General features: G+C 44.2%; 1 protein-coding gene across 1 annotated transcript in view; it reads left to right on the top strand.

Annotated features, from left to right (window-relative positions):
* LOC143115010 (carboxylesterase 5A-like) overlaps positions 1-17,159 on the top strand; it is a 95,957-nt gene extending 78,798 nt beyond the window's left edge. The window contains exons 5-11 of the mRNA XM_076276848.1: positions 9,482-9,513; positions 9,769-9,922; positions 10,509-10,516; positions 14,090-14,208; positions 14,288-14,437; positions 16,097-16,169; positions 16,699-17,159. Coding sequence (XP_076132963.1) covers positions 9,482-9,513; positions 9,769-9,922; positions 10,509-10,516; positions 14,090-14,208; positions 14,288-14,437; positions 16,097-16,169; positions 16,699-16,861 — 699 coding nt within the window. The 3' untranslated portion in view covers positions 16,862-17,159. The remainder of the gene's footprint in view (positions 1-9,481; positions 9,514-9,768; positions 9,923-10,508; positions 10,517-14,089; positions 14,209-14,287; positions 14,438-16,096; positions 16,170-16,698) is intronic.
* Positions 17,160-17,913: the final 754 nt, after the last annotated feature.

Raw genomic sequence — 17,913 nt, forward strand, 5'->3', positions numbered from 1 at the left:
GCGGAAAATGACGTCATAGGGTGCGTTGAACTAGGCTTGGTCCAAGGATTCCAACGATACCTCATTTGTGACAATCGGGCATACGGGTCAAAAGTTACGTGCGTGAACGTAAGTCCAACTTTGGCCTGTTGGTGGCGCTAGAGTGGTCAAGGTGCCAACATGAAACTTGGTGAAATTAATCATGGGACTGTCCCCAATCAGTGTGCCAAATTTCACAACTTTTTACCAGACGGTTCTATGGGCTGCCATAGACTCCAATGGCAGAGGAAAGATGTTTAATAATAATAATAAATATAGCTGCAAGCAGCAATGTGGGGGCCAAGCAGACAGGCCAGATTTGCCATGTAAGTCAATGCCGTTGCATCAGACATATAGCCTTAAGCAGTCACAGCAAGTTCCATGCCATACAACCCAAGATTGGCTGAGTTACAAGGTCAAGTTTCACATCAAAACATAACTGATTTTGTGGAGCTGAACCAGGGCTGAGTGTCGCCGCCCCCTCCCCCAGCCAGCCCACCGCCGCAACCGCCCCTGCCCATCCCACCCCGCCCCACCCTTGCACGCACGCTTTAGAATGAACTGGATGGAACTTGCTGTCATCAGTTTCACATCAAAAATTAAAGATTGACTGAGATATGATCACACTTGCTGTGATTTAAATATAGAGGTCAAAAATTGACGTCATAGGGTGTGTTGAACTCGGCTTGGCCCAAGGATTCCAATGATACCTCATTTTGCCATTCGGGTCAACAGGTCAAAAGTTACGTCCGTGAACAAAAATCCAACTTTGGCCTGTTGGTGGCGCTAGAGCGCTTGAGGTGCCGGCATGAAACTTGGTGAAATGAATTATTGGACTGTCCCCAATTAGTGTGCAAAATTTTATAACTTTTTACCAGACGGTTCTATGGGCTGCCATTGACTTCCATTGCAAAATAATGCGCATCAGCAACTACTGGCCAAAATGCATTTTTGTCAATTACGGAGCCCCCTAGAGGTCAAATGTCACCAAATTTCTTGAGCGTCCTGCCGATGGGGTCGGAGGTACATGTACTAAGTTTGGTTTTGATACATGAAAGCGTTGCTGAGATATGAAATCACTTCCTGTTTGGCGGCTTCGCCACAAATTTCGATTGGCTGGTACCGGCCAATGCTTCTTTCAATTGTTCCAGAAATCAATGCACTCATCATGCATGGTCTGAAGATGGTCTCTGCCAATTTTGGTGAGGATCCGCTGAAATTTGTGACCTGCGAAAACTTGTACGTGTTTTTGATTAAATCCAATATGGCGGCCGAATCAATTACGATGACATCACAAGTTGGCTTGGGTCAGCCTAAGGACCTCCAACAGTATTACCAGACACCACTAGTGCGTTTTAATTCTAAGCACAACTGCAGCTACAGGCCAAAACGCATGTTTCTTAATTACAGCGCCCCCTAGAGGTCAAAGGTCACCAGATTTCTTGAGCGTCCCCCTGATTGGGTCCTGAGTCCATGGACTAAGTTTGGTTATGATAGATCAATGGGTTGCTGAGATATGAGCTCACTTCCTGTTTGGAGGCTTCGATACAAATTTCGATTGGCTGTTACGCGCGAACGGTTTTAGTTCCGGAGACAAAAAGCAATGCATTAATGAGGCATGGTCTGTAGATGATATCTGTGAAGTTTGGTGTCGATTGGACAAAATATGTGACCCCTGATACATTTTAAGTGATTTTGATGAAATCCAAAATGGCGGAAAATCCATCATGGCGGAAAATGACGTCATAGGGTGCGTTGAACTCGGCTTGGTCCAACGATTCCAACGATACCTCATTTGTGACAATCGGGCATACGGGTCAAAAGTTACGTGCGTGAACGCAAGTCCAACTTTGGCCTGTTGGTGGCGCTAGAGTGGTCAAGGTGCCAACATGAAACTTGGAGAAATTAATCATGGGACTGTCCCCAATCAGTGTGCCAAATTTCACAACTTTTTACCAGACGGTTCTATGGGCTGCCATAGACTCCAATGGCAGAGGAAAGATGTTTAATAATAATAATAAATATAGCTGCAAGCAGCAATGTGGGGGCCAAGCAGGCAGTTCAGCAGTCCAGCAGTCCAGATTTGGCATGAAACTCAATGCCGTGGCATTAGGCATATAGCAGTAAGCAGACACAGCAAGTTCCATGCAAAACAACCCAAGATTGGCTGAGTTACAAGGTCAAGTTTCACATCAAAACATAACTGATTTTGTGTGGCTGAACCAGGGCTGAGTGTCGCCGCCCCCTCACCCAGCCAACCCACCGCCGCAATCGCCCCTGCCCGTCCCACCCTGCCCCACCCTTACACGCACGCATTAGAATTAACTGGATGGAACTCGCTGTCATCAGTTTCACATCAAAAATAAAAGATCGATTGAGATATGATCATGCTTGCTGTGATTTCAATGCCCCCATAGAGGTCAAAGGTCACCAAATTATTTGTGCATCATCAGGATGAACCAGACGGTTCTATGGGCTGCCATTGACCTCCATTGCAGAATAATGCAGCAACTACAGGCCAAAATACATTTTTGCCAATTACAGAGCCCCCTAGAGGTCAAAGGTCACCAAATTTCTTGAGCGTCCTCCTGGTGGGTCCTGAGGACCATGTACTAAGTTTGGTTTTGATAGATGAATGGGTTGCTGAGATATGAGCTCACTTCCTGTTTGGCGGCTTCGCCGCAAATTTCGATTGGCTGTTACGCGTGAACGGTTTTAGTTCCGGAGACAAAAAGCAATGCATTAATGAGCCATGGTCTGTAGATGATATCTGGGAAGTTTGGTGTCGATTGGACAAAATATGTGACCCCTGATACATTTTAAGTGATTTTGATGAAATCCAAAATGGCGGAAAATCCATCATGGCGGAAAATGACGTCATAGGGTGCGTTGAACTCGGCTTGGTCCAAGGATTCCAACGATACCTCATTTGTGCCAATCGGGCATACGGGTCAAAAGTTATGTGCGTAAACGCAAGTCCAACTTTGGCCTGTTGGTGGCGCTAGAGTGGTCAAGGTGCCAACATGAAACTTGGTGAAATTAATCATGGGACTGTCCCCAATCAGTGTGCCAAATTTCACAACTTTTTACCAGACGGTTCTATGGGCTGCCATAGACTCCAATGGCAGAGGAAAGATGTTTAATAATAATAATAATAATAGTAAGAAATCATAGAAACACAATGGGTGCCTTCGCAGCTTCGCTGCTTGGCCCCCAATAATAGTAAGAAATCATAGAAACACAATGGGTGCCTTCGCAGCTTCGCTGCTTGGCCCCCAAATATAGCTGCAAGCAGCAATGAGGGGACCAAGCAGAATAGGCCGGAGTAGCTACGGCGACAAGATAGAACTCAGCAGGCATCCGCGATTAACACTTTCAACAACTTTCACATCAAAACATAACTGACTTTGTAGGGCTGAAACAGGGCTGAGTTTTGCCACCGCCTCCGCCAGCCAGCCCCCCCCCCACCTAATCACCCCAGCCCGTCCCACCCCGTCCTGCCCTGCCCTGCTCTTGCACGCACGCATTAGAATTAACTGGATGGAACATGTTGTCATCAGTTTCACATCAAAAAATAAAAGATTGATAAAGCACAACTACACATCAAAATGCAATATTGCTAATTGCAGCACCCCCTACAGGTCAAAGGTCACCAATTTTTTTGAGCGTCCTCCTATTGGGGTCATGAATATATGTAGTAAGTTTGGTTATGATACATGAAAGGGTTGCTGAGATATGAGCTCACTTCCTGTTTGGCGGCTTCGCCACCAATTTCGATTGGCTGTTACGGGTGAATGCTTTTGTCAATTGTTACAAAAAGCAAGGCACTGATAAGGCATGGTCTGAAGATGGTCTCCGCCAATTTTGGTGAGGATCCGCTGAAATGTGTGACCTGCGAAAACTTTTTGATGTTTTTGATTAAATCCAATATGGCGGCCGAATAAATTACGATGACATCACAAGTTGGCTTGTGTCGGCCTAAGGAACTCCAACAGTATTATCAGACACCACTAGTGCGTTTTAATTCTAAGCACAACAGCATCTACAGGCCAAAAGGCATGTTTCTTAATTAAAGCGCCCCCTAGAGGTCAAAGGTCACCAAAATTCTTGAGCTTCCCCCTGATGGAGTCCTGAGTCCATGGACTAAGTTTGGTTATGATGGATGAATGGGTTGCTGAGATATGAGCTCACTTCCTGTTTGGCGGCTTCGCTGCAAATTTCGATTGGATATTACGGGTGAACGGTTATAGTTCCGAAGACAAAACACCACAACTTTTGTTAGGCTTGGTCTGAAGATCATGTATGTCAAGGTTGGTGACGATCGGACAAAATTTGTGACCTGTGAAGTTTTAGTTTCACTTTCACTAAAATCCAATATGGCGGAAAATCCATCATGGCGGAAAATGACGTCATAGGGTGCGTTGAACTCGGCTTGGTCCAAGGATTCCAACGATACCTCATTTTTGACAATTGGGTCAACGGGTCAGAAGTTACGTGCGTGAACGCAACTCCAACTTTGGCCTGATGGTGGCGCTAGAGCGCGGGAGGTGCCGACATGAAACTTGGTGACATGAATCATTGGACTGTCCCCAATTAGTGTGCAAAATTGTATAACTTTTTACCAGACGGTTCTATGGGCTGCCATTGACTTCCATTGCAAAATAATGCGCATCATCAACTACTGGCCAAAATGCATTTTTGTCAATTACGGTGCCCCCTAGAGGTCAAATGTCACCAAATTTCTTGAGCGTCCTCCCGATGGGGTCTGAGGTACATGTACTAAATTTGGTTTGGATACATGAAAGCGTTGCTGAGATATGAGCTCACTTCCTGTTTGGCGGCTTCGCCGCAAATTTCGATTGGCTGTTACAGCCGAATGCTTCTGTCAATTGCTCCAGAAAGCAATGCACTGATAAGGCATGGTCTCAAGATGGTCTCTGCCAGTTTTGGTGAGGATCCGTTGAAATTTGTGACCTGCGAAAACTTGTACGTGTTTTTGATTAAATCCAATATGGCGGCCGAATCAATTACGATGACATCACAAGTTGGCTTGGGTCGGCCTAAGGGCCTCCAACAGCATTACCAGATACCACTAGTGCGTTTTAATTCTAAGCACAACTGCAGCTACAGGCCAAAAGGCATGTTTTTTAATTACAGCGCCCCCTAGAGGTCAATGGTCACCAGATTTCTTGAGCGTCCCCCTGATTGGGTCCTGAGTCCTTGTACTAAGTTTGGTCATGATAGATTTATGGGTTGCTGAGATATGAGCTCACTTCCTGTTTGGCGGCGTCGCCGCAATTTTCGATTGGCTGTTACGCGCGAACGGTTTTAGTTCCGAAGACAAAAAGCAATGCATTAATGGGGCATGGCCTGAAGATCATGTGTGTCAAGTTTGGTGACGATCGGACAAAATTTGTGACCTGTGAAAGATTAGTTTCACTTTAACTAAAATCCAATATGGCGGAAAATCCATCATGGCGGAAAATGACGTCATAGGGTGCGTTGAACTCGGCTTGGTCCAAGGATTCCAAGGATAGGTCATTTTTCAAAATCGAGGCAACGGGTCAGAAGTTACGTGCGTGAAAGCATGTCCAACTTTGGCCTGTTGGTGGCGCTAGAGCGCTCGGGGTGCGGACTTGAAACTTGGTGAAATTAATCATGGAGTACTGCCTAATTAGTGTGCCAAATTTCACAACTTTTCACCAGACGGTTCTATGGGCTGCCATAGACTTCAATGGCAGAGGATTTATAATAATAAGAAAACTAAGAAACACAATGGGTGCCTTCGCAGCTTCGCTGCTTGGCCCCCAATAAGAAATCATAGAAACACAATGGGGCTTCGCAGCTTCGCTGCTTGGCCCCCAATAATAATAATCCTTACAAAAACAATAGGGCCTTGCGCCCTTCGGTGCTCGGGCCCTAATAATAATCCTTACAAAAACAATAGGGCCTTGCGCCCTTCGGGTGCTCGGGCCCTAATAATAATCCTTACAAAAACAATAGGGCCTTGCGCCCTTCGGGTGCTCGGGCCCTAATAATCCTTACAAAAACAATAGGGCCTTGCGCCCTTCGGTGCTCGGGCCCTAATAATAATAATAATAATAATAATAATAATCCTTACAAAAACAATAGGGCCTTGCGCCCTTCGGTGCTCGGGCCCTAATAATAATAATCCTTACAAAAACAATAGGGCCTTGCGCCCTTCGGTGCTCGGGCCCTAATAAAACGTGCAAGGGCCTCTTCAGCCCCGGGACCTAATGGAGTGCCCTACCGGTTGTATAAGAGTGCACCAGATGTTTTAAGATTTTTATGGCAATTAATGAAGATAGTTTGGAAAAAGCAGAGTATTCCCAAGGCTTGGCGGAGGGCTGGGGGAATATTTATTCCCAAAGAAAAGGACGCAGTGGAGATTAATCAATTTAGGCCAATTAGTCTACTGAATGTTGAAGGGAAGGTTTTCTTCAGTGTGGTGGCACGGAGACTGACAAATTACCTTGAAAGGAATAAACTAATTGATACCACGGTGCAAAAAGCTGGAATTCCTGGCTTCTCCGGGTGCTTAGAGCATACCAGCATGATTTGGCAACAAATTCAATTAGCAAAGCGTGAGAAGAGAGACCTGCACGTTGTGTTCTTGGATTTGGCTAATGCTTTTGGGTCTGTGCCGCATAGTCTGTTGTGGGAGGCCTTTGATTATTTCAGAATCCCAGGTAGCATTAAAAGCCTAGTAAAAGCATACTTTCTGGATATTCAATTAAGTTTTACTACAGATGATTACACCACAGGGTGGCAACAACTTAAGATAGGAATCATGGCCGGATGTACCATCTCCCCACTTGCTTTTACAATGGCAATGGAGGTCATCATTAGGGCCTCAAAATAGGTAGTGGGTGGGGAGAAGTTGCAGGGAGGGCCACGCCTCCCCCGATTCGGGCTTTCATGGACGACATGACAACCTTGACGACAACCGTTCCATGCACCAACAGGTTGCTGGGTAAGTTAAATAGTAATCTGCAATGGGCCAGAATGAAGGTGAAACCAAGTAAGTCTAGGAGTCTCTCAATTGTTAAAGGGAAGGTAACAGATAAGAAGTTTGCTATAAATGAGGAGGTGATTCCCACAGTTCTGGAGAAACCAGTGAAGAGTCTGGGAAGGTGGTATGATGCAAGCCTTAGTGATAAATCACAGGTTGAAGACTTGAGACAGGTCACTAGGCAAGGTATTGCAAAAATTGACAAGTCGGGGCTGCCAGGTAAGCTCAAGCTGTGGTGTTTGCAGTTTGGTTTGTTGCCTCGGCTAATGTGGCCATTGACAGTTTATGAAGTTCCTCTGTCAAAGGTAGAGAGGTTGGAAAAAATGATCAACTCCTTTGTCAGAAAATGGCTCGGAGTCCCACGCTGCTTAAGCAGTGTAGCCTTGTATGGGAAGGGTATTGTAGAGTTGCCAATATCTAGTCTGACAGAGGAATTTAAGTGTGCTAAGGCTAGATTGGAATTGACTCTTACTCAGTCCAAGGACCCAGTGGTGAGGAAAGTTGCACCCACAGTTAATGCAGGGAGGAAGTGGAACCCAGTGCAGGCAGTTAAGCAAGCTCAATCAGCATTGAAGCATAGGGATATAATGGGCCATGTGCAGCACGGGCGGGGGGGTCTAGGGGTGGGTGCAAGTAAACCCTTGTGGAGTAAGGCTTCTGCAGGAGAAAAGAGGAAAATGGTAGTGGAGGAAATGCATAGACAGGAGGAAGCTGTAAGATGTACTGGCAGTGTCGCAGGCAAAACAAGGGCAGTGGGTGAACTGGGAAGGGGTGGAAAAAAGACGGATTAAATGGAAAGATCTATGGGGCATGGCAAGCTGGTAAGATTAGATTTATGTTAGGTGCTACATATGATGTGCTCCCATCTCCCAAGAATTTAAGTCAATGGTTTGGTGAGGATGATAAATGCATACTTTGCTCGTGTGTGGGCAGTCTCCACCATATCCTATCAGGATGCAAGGTAAGTCTCACCCAGGGGCGGTTTACGTGGCGTCATAACCAGGTATTGAAATGTGTGGCAGCGGCAATAGAGGATAAAAGGAGAGAAGTCAATTCATTAGCAGCTAGTAAAGGGGTAAGGCAAATTAACTTTGTACGTCAGGGGGATAAACCTTGTTCCGCAAAGGCCAGGTGTAAAACCGGCCAGTTGAAAAATGGGGCGGGCTGGGAAATGAAGGTTGATCTTGGCCAGCAGATGGCGGTACCTCCACATATAGTGAGTACTAAGCTACGACCCGACGTAATTTTATGGTCGGATTCAGAGAAGATAGTTTACTTCATTGAACTCACCGTTCCTTGGGAAGACAGAGTGGAAGTGGCCAATGAGCTGAAGAGAGCTAAATACACTGAAATAGCAGAGGAGGCAGCTAAGCGAGGTTGGAGTGCACGAATAAGGCCTATTGAAATCGGTGCACGTGGGTTTGTGGCCAGATCTGCTATTGGCTTGCTGTCTGAATTGGGCATTTGTGGTTGAAGTCTAAGGCAGGTGGTTAGTAACATGTCTTTAGCAGCTGAACGGGCAAGCGAATGGTTGTGGGTAAGGAGAAGTTACCCTTCCTGGGGCGCAAGCTAAGGTAAGCTAACTGTTTAACCTTTAACTTAACGAAACAGGTTTTTGGCAGCATGGGGCGTAAGCTAACTGGCTAATTTGTTTTGTGTTTGGGATGGGGCCTAAGCTAACGGGCTAAGCTAACTGGCTAATTTGTTTTGTGTTTGTGATGGGCTGTGCCTAGGTTGATGGTTTGTTGGCCAAGGTTTTTATGGTTATGGTTCAGTCCACATCAACGGGACGGACCAACCTAGCCAACTTAGACCATGCCTAGGTTGGTTAAGGGTATTTGGATGTTTGTTGTGGTAATATGGTGGCATCATGGGGCGTAAGCTAACTGGCTAATTTGTTTTGTGTTTGGGATGGGGCCTAAGCTAACGGGCTAAGCTAACTGGCTAATTTGTTTTGTGTTTGTGATGGGCTGTGCCTAGGTTGATGGTTTGTTGGCCAAGGTTTTTATGGTTATGGTTCAGTCCACATCAACGGGACGGACCAACCTAGCCAACCTTGACCATGCCTGGGCTGGTTAAGAGTATTTTGGGTATTGGATATTTCAATGTGGTAATATGGTGGCAGCATGGAGGGGAGTGTCTCCAGGACGCTGGTTTCACTGTTAAGCCTTCATGAGGTGTCGTGGGCCTAACTTAACGAAACATCGGTGAATGAGGGTGCCCACTTGATAACCCCAATGACATGCCGCATACTATATAGGCTACTGCTGTTGGATGGGCCATTTGTATTGTGCTTGTGACCATTTGTTGGCGGATTTGTGTCTAGTGTGCTTTTTAAAGTTAAACTTGAGCCGGGGCTTCTGAATGTGTTTTTACCTTGGATTTTGGCACAAGGGATTTTAACATCTAATCCTGTGTATTAATGTAATGCAGTATCGCCTTGGGATTTTGGGCTACTTCAGGTATATGGGAAATTATTTTTTGGTAGAGTGGTTGCGTGCACATCCCACTTTGGGTAAAAACGTCGTTGTTTTTTAATTACACATTTGGGAGCCACTCTGGTGTGTGAACATTCTCTCTGTTGTTTCACATGTGAAATGACCGCCAGACCTTTAAGAGAGTGTGGTCCCCACGTTATTTTCAATTTCTCAAGAAATCAGTCTTCACATTTCACTAAGATTACATTGAGCTCCGTTTTCATTTTCTCGTCTGTGAAGCACTGGAGACACGAATGCTCAGGAAAACTGGGGCTTCCTGGACCAAATAGCTGCTCTCCAGTGGGTGCGGGAGAACATTGAAAGCTTCGGAGGAGACCCCAACTCTGTCACCATCGCTGGACAGTCAGCTGGAGGGATCAGTGCATCTATGCTAGTAAATAAAACCACCTTTTGCAAGTGTACAACACACACAGAGGAGGGTTTTTTTGGGCATCACCCAGAATTTTTTAGGATCAAGTGAAAGTGTAGATGTGATGGCAGACATTTGTTCTGCTGGTACCCTGTGTGCGACAACTTGGTTCTTGGTGAAATACACTGTTTACAAGTGTCTTAACTTATGCTCACTACATTTATCATAAGCCATGAATATGGCATAACATATCACTTGTAGTGAGAAATTTTGGCCTTAAAGGTGTTTCCATTTAAGTGCAGGCTATATTCAACCATTTACTCTTTTGGTATGGTCTGTGCAAAGCTGAAGAAAGAGACGCTGCTGTAAGCAGAAAGTGAAGGAGAGATTTATGTGTTAACAACTGTGGAATTCCATGTTCAAGGTGTTTGCGCAGCCATGCTGGGTGTGTGAGTGTGCAGTCCTGCTGTGTGTGTATGTGCCTTCATGGTGAGCGCATGGTTGCAGCCTTGCTGAATGTGTGTGCGTGTGCCATGATGTCTGGATGTATGTGCGTGTGTCAATGCTGTGTATGTGTGTACCATGACTGAGTGTGTGTGTGTCCTCGAAGGAGGCTGGGTAGGCCTCTTCTCGACGGCTGGCGCCCTAAGACCTTATTTACTGTCTTGGGGTCAATCTTGACTGAATTCCATGGCCCTTGGTCGTTATGGGATACAGCCTTATAGATATGGTTGACTCTTTGGGTAACTATGTCGTAAACAAGTTCGCGTACCATTAATGGAGATGTCATGTCTTGTCTGAACTGTCAGTGAAGTATAAAAAGTGTTTCCCTGTTTGTAACATCAGACTGCGTCTGTTAGCAACACGACGTAGGTCTCCGGATTCGTGAATAAAGCTCTCTGAGATTTCTGACTTGACTCCTGGCTGACTGAGACTTCATTTCTGAAACAATCCCTAGACAATTTTAAGTTCCTACACACTTTAAACATGGAGGTATTTGATCAATAGGAGAGGGAAAGAATGAAAACTAGATGTACCGCAGAGCGGTACAAAATATGACCGCCGCCCAGTCCAGCACATTTTTTCCACAAAATCACGCTGAAAGGCCTATATGATTCTAACTGTCTCACTAAATTGCATTATCCACACTCAATTCTCACTGATATCTGCTAGAAAACAAGTACCAAAACATGATTAGTTCATAGATTTCACATGTAAAATTAATTTTATACAACCCCACCTCCATCTTGCCTGTTCATAATTCTGAGAAATTCTTGAATTGTGTGCATGTACATGTTTATGTTATGTGTGTGTGTGTGTGTGTGTGTGCCTGCTTGTGTGTGTGCCTGCGTATGTGCCTGTGCATGCAAGCGTACATATGTCTACGGTGTGAGTATGTGTCATACGTATGATTACTGTGAATGTATGTGTGTGTGTATATCTGTTTGTGCCCATGTGTGCACATGAAATGGGTTAACATGACCCCTGGAGGCAAACATACGGAAAAAAATGGTCATCCTAGTCCCTACAGTTCTCAAGATATTCACAGAGAACTGTGTCTGCCCTACCCTCCTTTCGGGGGGTCCAGTCCAGCGGGGGGGCTACAGATCAAAACGAAAAACGACGGTTCCATGCTATCCATTTGGGGTTACATGCCCACTAAGTTTTGTGTACCCCGGTCTTTCAGTGTCCCGGGAATCCTTGTTGGTGTACGTCACTAAATGTACACATACATTATTTTATTGTAAGGCCCCCCATGAACGAAAGTACACAAAACTTGGCATGCATTCGGAGGGTGTCATAATGATCCTACGCTTTTAATTTCGTGCAGTTTTGACCTTGTCAGCCAGAGATATTGTGATGAAAACACCTAATTTTTTGCTTTTTAATTTTTAACTAGGTGGCGCTATACATGAAATAAGTGGTAATGGGATGGGTTGACATGCCCCCTTAAGACCAACATACATAAAAAAGGTGGACCTCCTAGGCCCTACCAGGCCCGGGGTGGGTAATCGGGAGAATCGGGAGAATTCCCGGTGGGCCGCTTCACTTTTGGGCCGGTCGAGGAAAAAAATATTGACATTTGTCACGTTAGTCTAACTTCTCAAAAAGTAGGCTACACGTTCCGCATTCATTGCATGGCACCATTGCCTCTGCATGGGTTGTAGCCTACCGTGTGAGGGAGTTCTCCCCTCCCAAAAAGAGTTGGTTGGGTCCATATAGCCCGTCTTTTCCAAAAACTTTTCTCAGATACGGATAGCCGGGCCGGCCCTACAGTAGCCATAAGCGTTAGGAAGGATGGATGGTAGAAAGAGGCCAGGAGGGACTGAAACGGCCAGGTAGATGCTGCTAAATGTGCCAAGCTTCTAGATTAGGCCTACAGACAAAAGTGGCAACTTGTAAAGAGAGATAGCCTATAGGCAATGATTATTAGCAGTTATTGGGCTAATATTGGACGTTTGTAGCGTTGTCAAGCTATTTGCAAGCAACATATTACATTTCTTAAAATATTAGCCTTTTGTATCCGATTCATAGACTTTGCAATATGCAAATATTAATAATAAAACTGAAGTTTGATCTGTGTAGGCCTATGCGGTAAAAATTGTAGCCTCTGAGCAGCAGATCAACCAGTCGACCACTGAAAATGATGAGCCCGAAATTAGTGAAAGAGCAAAATATTTATGCTACATGATGAACCTATATGCCTTGTTTGCTTAGAAGAGGGTGTAGTAAAGAAGTAGGCTAAATCACCAAACAACAATATAGCCTACCCATGCAAAAAACATGTAGCCTAAACATTAGTTCAATATGCCTCTTTGTGGAAGCGTGGGATAGGCTACATTTCAAAAGCTTTCTTTCTTTCTGTTTTTGTTAAAGGAACCATATGTAAGAAATGTATTTCAATTAATCATAAAATGGCCCTGATATGTCACTAGACATTAAAAAATCATGTTAATTTCAAATACTTATATCACTGACAACTGTAGTCCGGCCAGGATATTGCCATTTAAAAAATGAAGTTGCAACCCTCAACTGATGGTGATGTTGTGTTTTGTCATGTCATGTTGTGTTTTGGCCTGATGCGCCACCCTCTACCTATCTACTAATCACAAAGTCAGTAGTGTTTTGGCATCCGGGTTGGCAACCTCGAGTCAGGAGGGAGCAGGAGGGGATACACCGCTCTACAGTAATTTGAAAGTGATTGCAGTACCAGTTTTGGCCAAAATCTTACATATGGTTCCTTTAACTTGTGGAATAGTGGAATATTTTTTGTTAACTTCTCAGTTGAAGTGAATTATTATATAACCTTTACACATTTGTTGAACTATGGTACTAATAAAAACTACAGGATAGTAAGAGCTGAAATGTTGCTTCATTTATCCAATTTCCACCACTATGGAAAACGTGGGCCGGTCTTGGGCCTGAAACTCCCGGGCTGAAAAGTGGCCCCACTCCGGCCCTGGGCCCTACGGTTCTCGAGATATTCACAGAAAACTGTCTCCGGCCACCTACAGGCCAGTTGGTGTATAGTAACATAAATTAATTTATTGTATGGCCCCCCATGAACAGAATTCCATGAAACTTGGCGTGCATACAGAGGGTGTCATAATGATCCTACACTTCCAATTTCGTGCAGTTTTGACTATGTTAGGTCACAGATACCTGCGATTACAACACCTCATTTTTACTTTTTTGTGTTTAACTAGGTGGCGCTATACATGAAATGAGTGGTTATGGAATGGGTTGACATGGCCCCTTGAAATCAACATACAAAAAAAAATGGAACAGAAACAGAAAACTGTGTCTGCCCTACCCTCCTATCGGGGGGTGCAGTCCAGCAGGGGGGGCTACAGATCAAAACGAAAAATGATGGTTCCATGCTATCCATATGGGGTTACATGCCCACCAAGTTTCGTCTACCCCGGTCTTTCAGTGTCCCGGGAATCATTGACGGAAATTTGGACATGCGAAAAAAATAAAAAAATAAATACATTTCTGACTAAACCTATATGACCGCCGCTTCGCTGCGTTAATACATAATTTCGTGTATCTTTTTTATATTACATTGGCCATTGCTAATGAGTAATGACACAGTAATTAATCTAGCATACTTTCATTAAATAAATCAATTCAAGCTAAAATTGAAGAGTCTATAATTAGGCTATACTGAGCCTGATCTATTTATACCAGAGCGGATGAATACTTTAAGGATGCACACACACCACAGGAAATGCGGGATCAATTCACTGAAATAGTGGGGGACTACTGGATGGTGGTTCCAGTTATTAAAGAGGCTAGATATTACCTAGGTACGTCAAAATTTGCATTACACACACTTTCCGTTTACCCCCTATCGGTCATCCCAAATTCTGTTTCTCTCTCTAATAGATGCAGGGGTATCAGTGTACATGTATGAGTTTCAGCACCGGCCTGAGGCCTACGAGTACACCAGACCCAGCTTTGTGAGGGCTGACCACTCGGACGAGCTCATGTTCATCTTTGGCGCCTGCTTCTGGGATGGACACATCAAAGTCACAGGTGTGCGTTTTTGATTAATATAGCCTCACAAGTGTGGTCCGACAAAAACTACTACACCCACATGAACACACACACACACACACATAACAAAGTTGTGCAATTCAGCTGTTTTTGTAGAAGTCTCTAAAGTAAACAGGGATGTTTCAACATTCTACCTTGATGTCCCTCTGAAAAAGGGTTTGGTAGCCTTTCAACATACTGTAACGAATCTACGGGGTAGGAAAAGGTCCCCCTCTAGCGACCCCCTTTGTCCCTTCCCCAGGTAGACAACTCAGAGAATGGGTAGACCCCACACCACTACGGACAGTACAAAAGTAGCTTTATTATTTTCACAGGCACAGCCAGGCAGCTCCGGACATAATAACTAATCCACTGACAGATGAGTTGGGGATCCTCACTCACAATCCGTGCAAAACAGCAATTCAATAAATAAGCACAGCAATTCATAAACACCACAAAGAGGAAAACATCTCCATTTGGGTATCACAGCACACCATTCCAGTGTTCACAATAAAAGGTTCCCCGCACCCCCCGTCATTAATAAGTTATATTGCACTAGAGTTACCTGACTTTCAATTATAAAAGCAGACACAGATACATGATAGTCAAATTAGTTATTAAAAGGGAGACTTCCCTGCTCCCCGAGACCCTCCCCTGGGGCCTGATGGCAATGGACAGCGAATCGAACCTTCAGGTGGCCAGCAAGGTTCCAGTATGTAAATTCCAGTGTGTAAGTTCCAGTATGTGATTCCAGTATGTAAGTTCTGTATGTAAGTTCTGGGGAGTTTCGTGCAGGGGCTCACGAGTCCAAGTCCAACTCGCCCGCCAGTCGCGGCGTTGGTCTAGGTTTTAACAAAGGCTATACTAAGGTTTCCTCCCCCCCTACGGCTATCTTCACTGGCGGCGATCCTACTGACCGCGCCCAGCACAATTCGTACCCGGTTTTGACCAACACTCCCCCAGCGTTCCGCCTGGACGCTCCAGATCAATCTCGGACTCTCTCTCTCGCACGTTGCTCACCTGCATGCTCATATTGTCTCCTACCCAGGTGAGTCCAATTAGGGCAATTATGCATCAAACACCGCTCTCTCATTATCTCCAGACCTCAGTTCACCACAATACTCACCCAGAGTATTTGCCAGAAAGGGCAGATCTTTTTTCTATTCTAAGTTTGTTTTATCATTTTATCATTTTTCTGTGAGTGTGTTTGTGTGTATGGTGGGAGGTTTCTTAGTGGAGGAAGGTTAAACTTCTGGAGTTACTCATATTTTGTATTTGAAATACTTAATTTGGAATACATGTATTCAGTTACTTCCCAACACTGCCTTTTATATCCCATTAGGTACCCTCAATGTAGTTATTTTTTTATAAAATATATGTTTATGGTTTGTTTTATTTCAATAACATTTTCTATTGTTTATTGCTTATTTAGTTAGTTAGTTATTCACTCATCCAGGAGGTGATTTGTTTATCACAGGGGCGATAGAAGCATGACATTGGGCTTGGAGGAGTGGCAAAGCGCTATATACCGTAAATGTAGTCCATTTATCATTTATATTCTTTAATTTATTATTATTTCACTTGTTAGTTGTATGTTTTGTCTCATTCTCTCCATCACAATTAGTTTACTATGTTTTTTTTGTTGTTTTGGTCTTCCAGGAAAGATCACAGAGGAGGAAAACAGGCTGTGCAACACCATGATGGCTTACTGGGCTAACTTCATGCGCACAGGGTGAGTTGCGCTTTGTGGAATCCTATCTCATTCAGATATTTATCCCTTTATATAAACGGTATAGTTTATCATTCACACAAATGACAGGTTTGTATATCTTTATCATAGCAGGATGATATTAAGATTGTGATATTAAAAATACATCTCTTGTGTGTAATTGTGTAAGCAGGGATATTCTGGCCCCCAATCATGATCTTAATCTTCAACATTCAGCATCAGTATGTAACAAATCCGCCTTAAAGTAATGGTTTCAAAATCATTTTGATGGCACGGTGACTCAAAATAGGGATAATCTCATCTCTGCAGTGTCATTGCCACTTCATGCCCATAAAGACGCCTATAGCTTAATTTTTCAAGCTGCAGGGCAGTCTGCTGCTTTCATGAAACTCTTAGCGTTGAAATATTATACTAAGTACATTAAAAAGGGTAAATACCAGTTCTCACATAATGAGGCTTTGAGAGTCTCCTGTGTAAGACTGGTCTGTTCAGTTGTGCCCATGGTGATAGAGGTGCTTTTGTGATCCTCCAGCTCTCCTAATGGTCCTGGCCTGGTGCACTGGCCTCTCTATGATGCCAGCAACAAGTACCTGAACCTGGACCTGCAGCAGAGTGAGGGGCAGGACCTGAAGAAGGACAGAGTGCAGTTCTTCAAGAAGCTCGCTGCAAAGAAAACACAACTGCAAGAGCAATAGTGATGACAGTAGAAGACAGAGTGCAGTAGAAGTCAGAGTGAGCAGTGTGTGTTCCTTGGGTTATGGGGGAAAAATGCCAATAAAAAATTCTATGAATCTATTATGCTTTCTCACTATTTGGCCTAGAGACATCAAACCAACTGGGCAGCATAAACTCTACTGCCTGACACATGTCACAAGGCTTGGTTTTCAGAAATACCTTTTTCATGATTTTCTAGATTTTTGTCAATATATATTCTATAAGTCTATTCATCAATTGACCCAGTCACATTAAACCAACTGTGTGGCATATACACTAATGCCCCTGTGACGCCGCGGCTATCTGCGCGTCCTCACGCGACCATATAATGGCCGCACCAAACTTAAAGCATGTAGTACGTTTAAACAATGGACTTGTGTTCATAATGTACATGTGGTCAAACTATTAATATTCATTGCCATGGACTGTGTTGCGTTAGATTGAGTTTGTGTGTGTTTGGCCGATGGATGCATACATGACGTGGAATCACACCAAACATCTTCCCACGCATTCGCGCTCATTTCATTAATTTCTATTTCATTCACTCGCGGCAAAACTCAGTTTTGTTATGATAAAATAAGCATTGATTTAGAAACCGCAAAGCCTGTGTAAATTTTCTGTAATGAGAAAATATGTGAGTGTTGTACGGTGTTTGTGTATTGGATGTTTGGAAAGTGCAACTTCTTACCGTCGCTATGGCCGGTGATTTCCTGGGGCTTCTAGGAAGCGCGATCCCGATACGGGATGACTATATGGAAGGGTGCGTTCGCGAACGACACACTTGCGTCCTTGCCAAATCTATTATTGTTAGTCGACTCTGTATTTTGTATGTAATGGCATGTGTCCATGCATTGATATTATTAAGTAGGCCTTATGGGTTCTTATTGTGTACCGGTACTCTTTTAACTGTGTTTGATGTGAAATTTATGATATTATGAGTAAACACCCCTGCCTGTGTAGAGACTAATGGTAGGTACCAATTAGGTGTGGGGTTTGCCAATGCATAAAAAGGTGTGTGTCATTTGGAAAGAAC

Source organism: Alosa pseudoharengus, unplaced genomic scaffold, assembly GCF_046254945.1.
Source record: "Alosa pseudoharengus isolate Yale_2024_CS ecotype anadromous, Long Island Sound unplaced genomic scaffold, YU_APseudo_1.1 YU_APseudo_1.1_scf_9, whole genome shotgun sequence".
Taxonomy (NCBI): Eukaryota; Metazoa; Chordata; class Actinopteri; order Clupeiformes; family Clupeidae; genus Alosa; species Alosa pseudoharengus.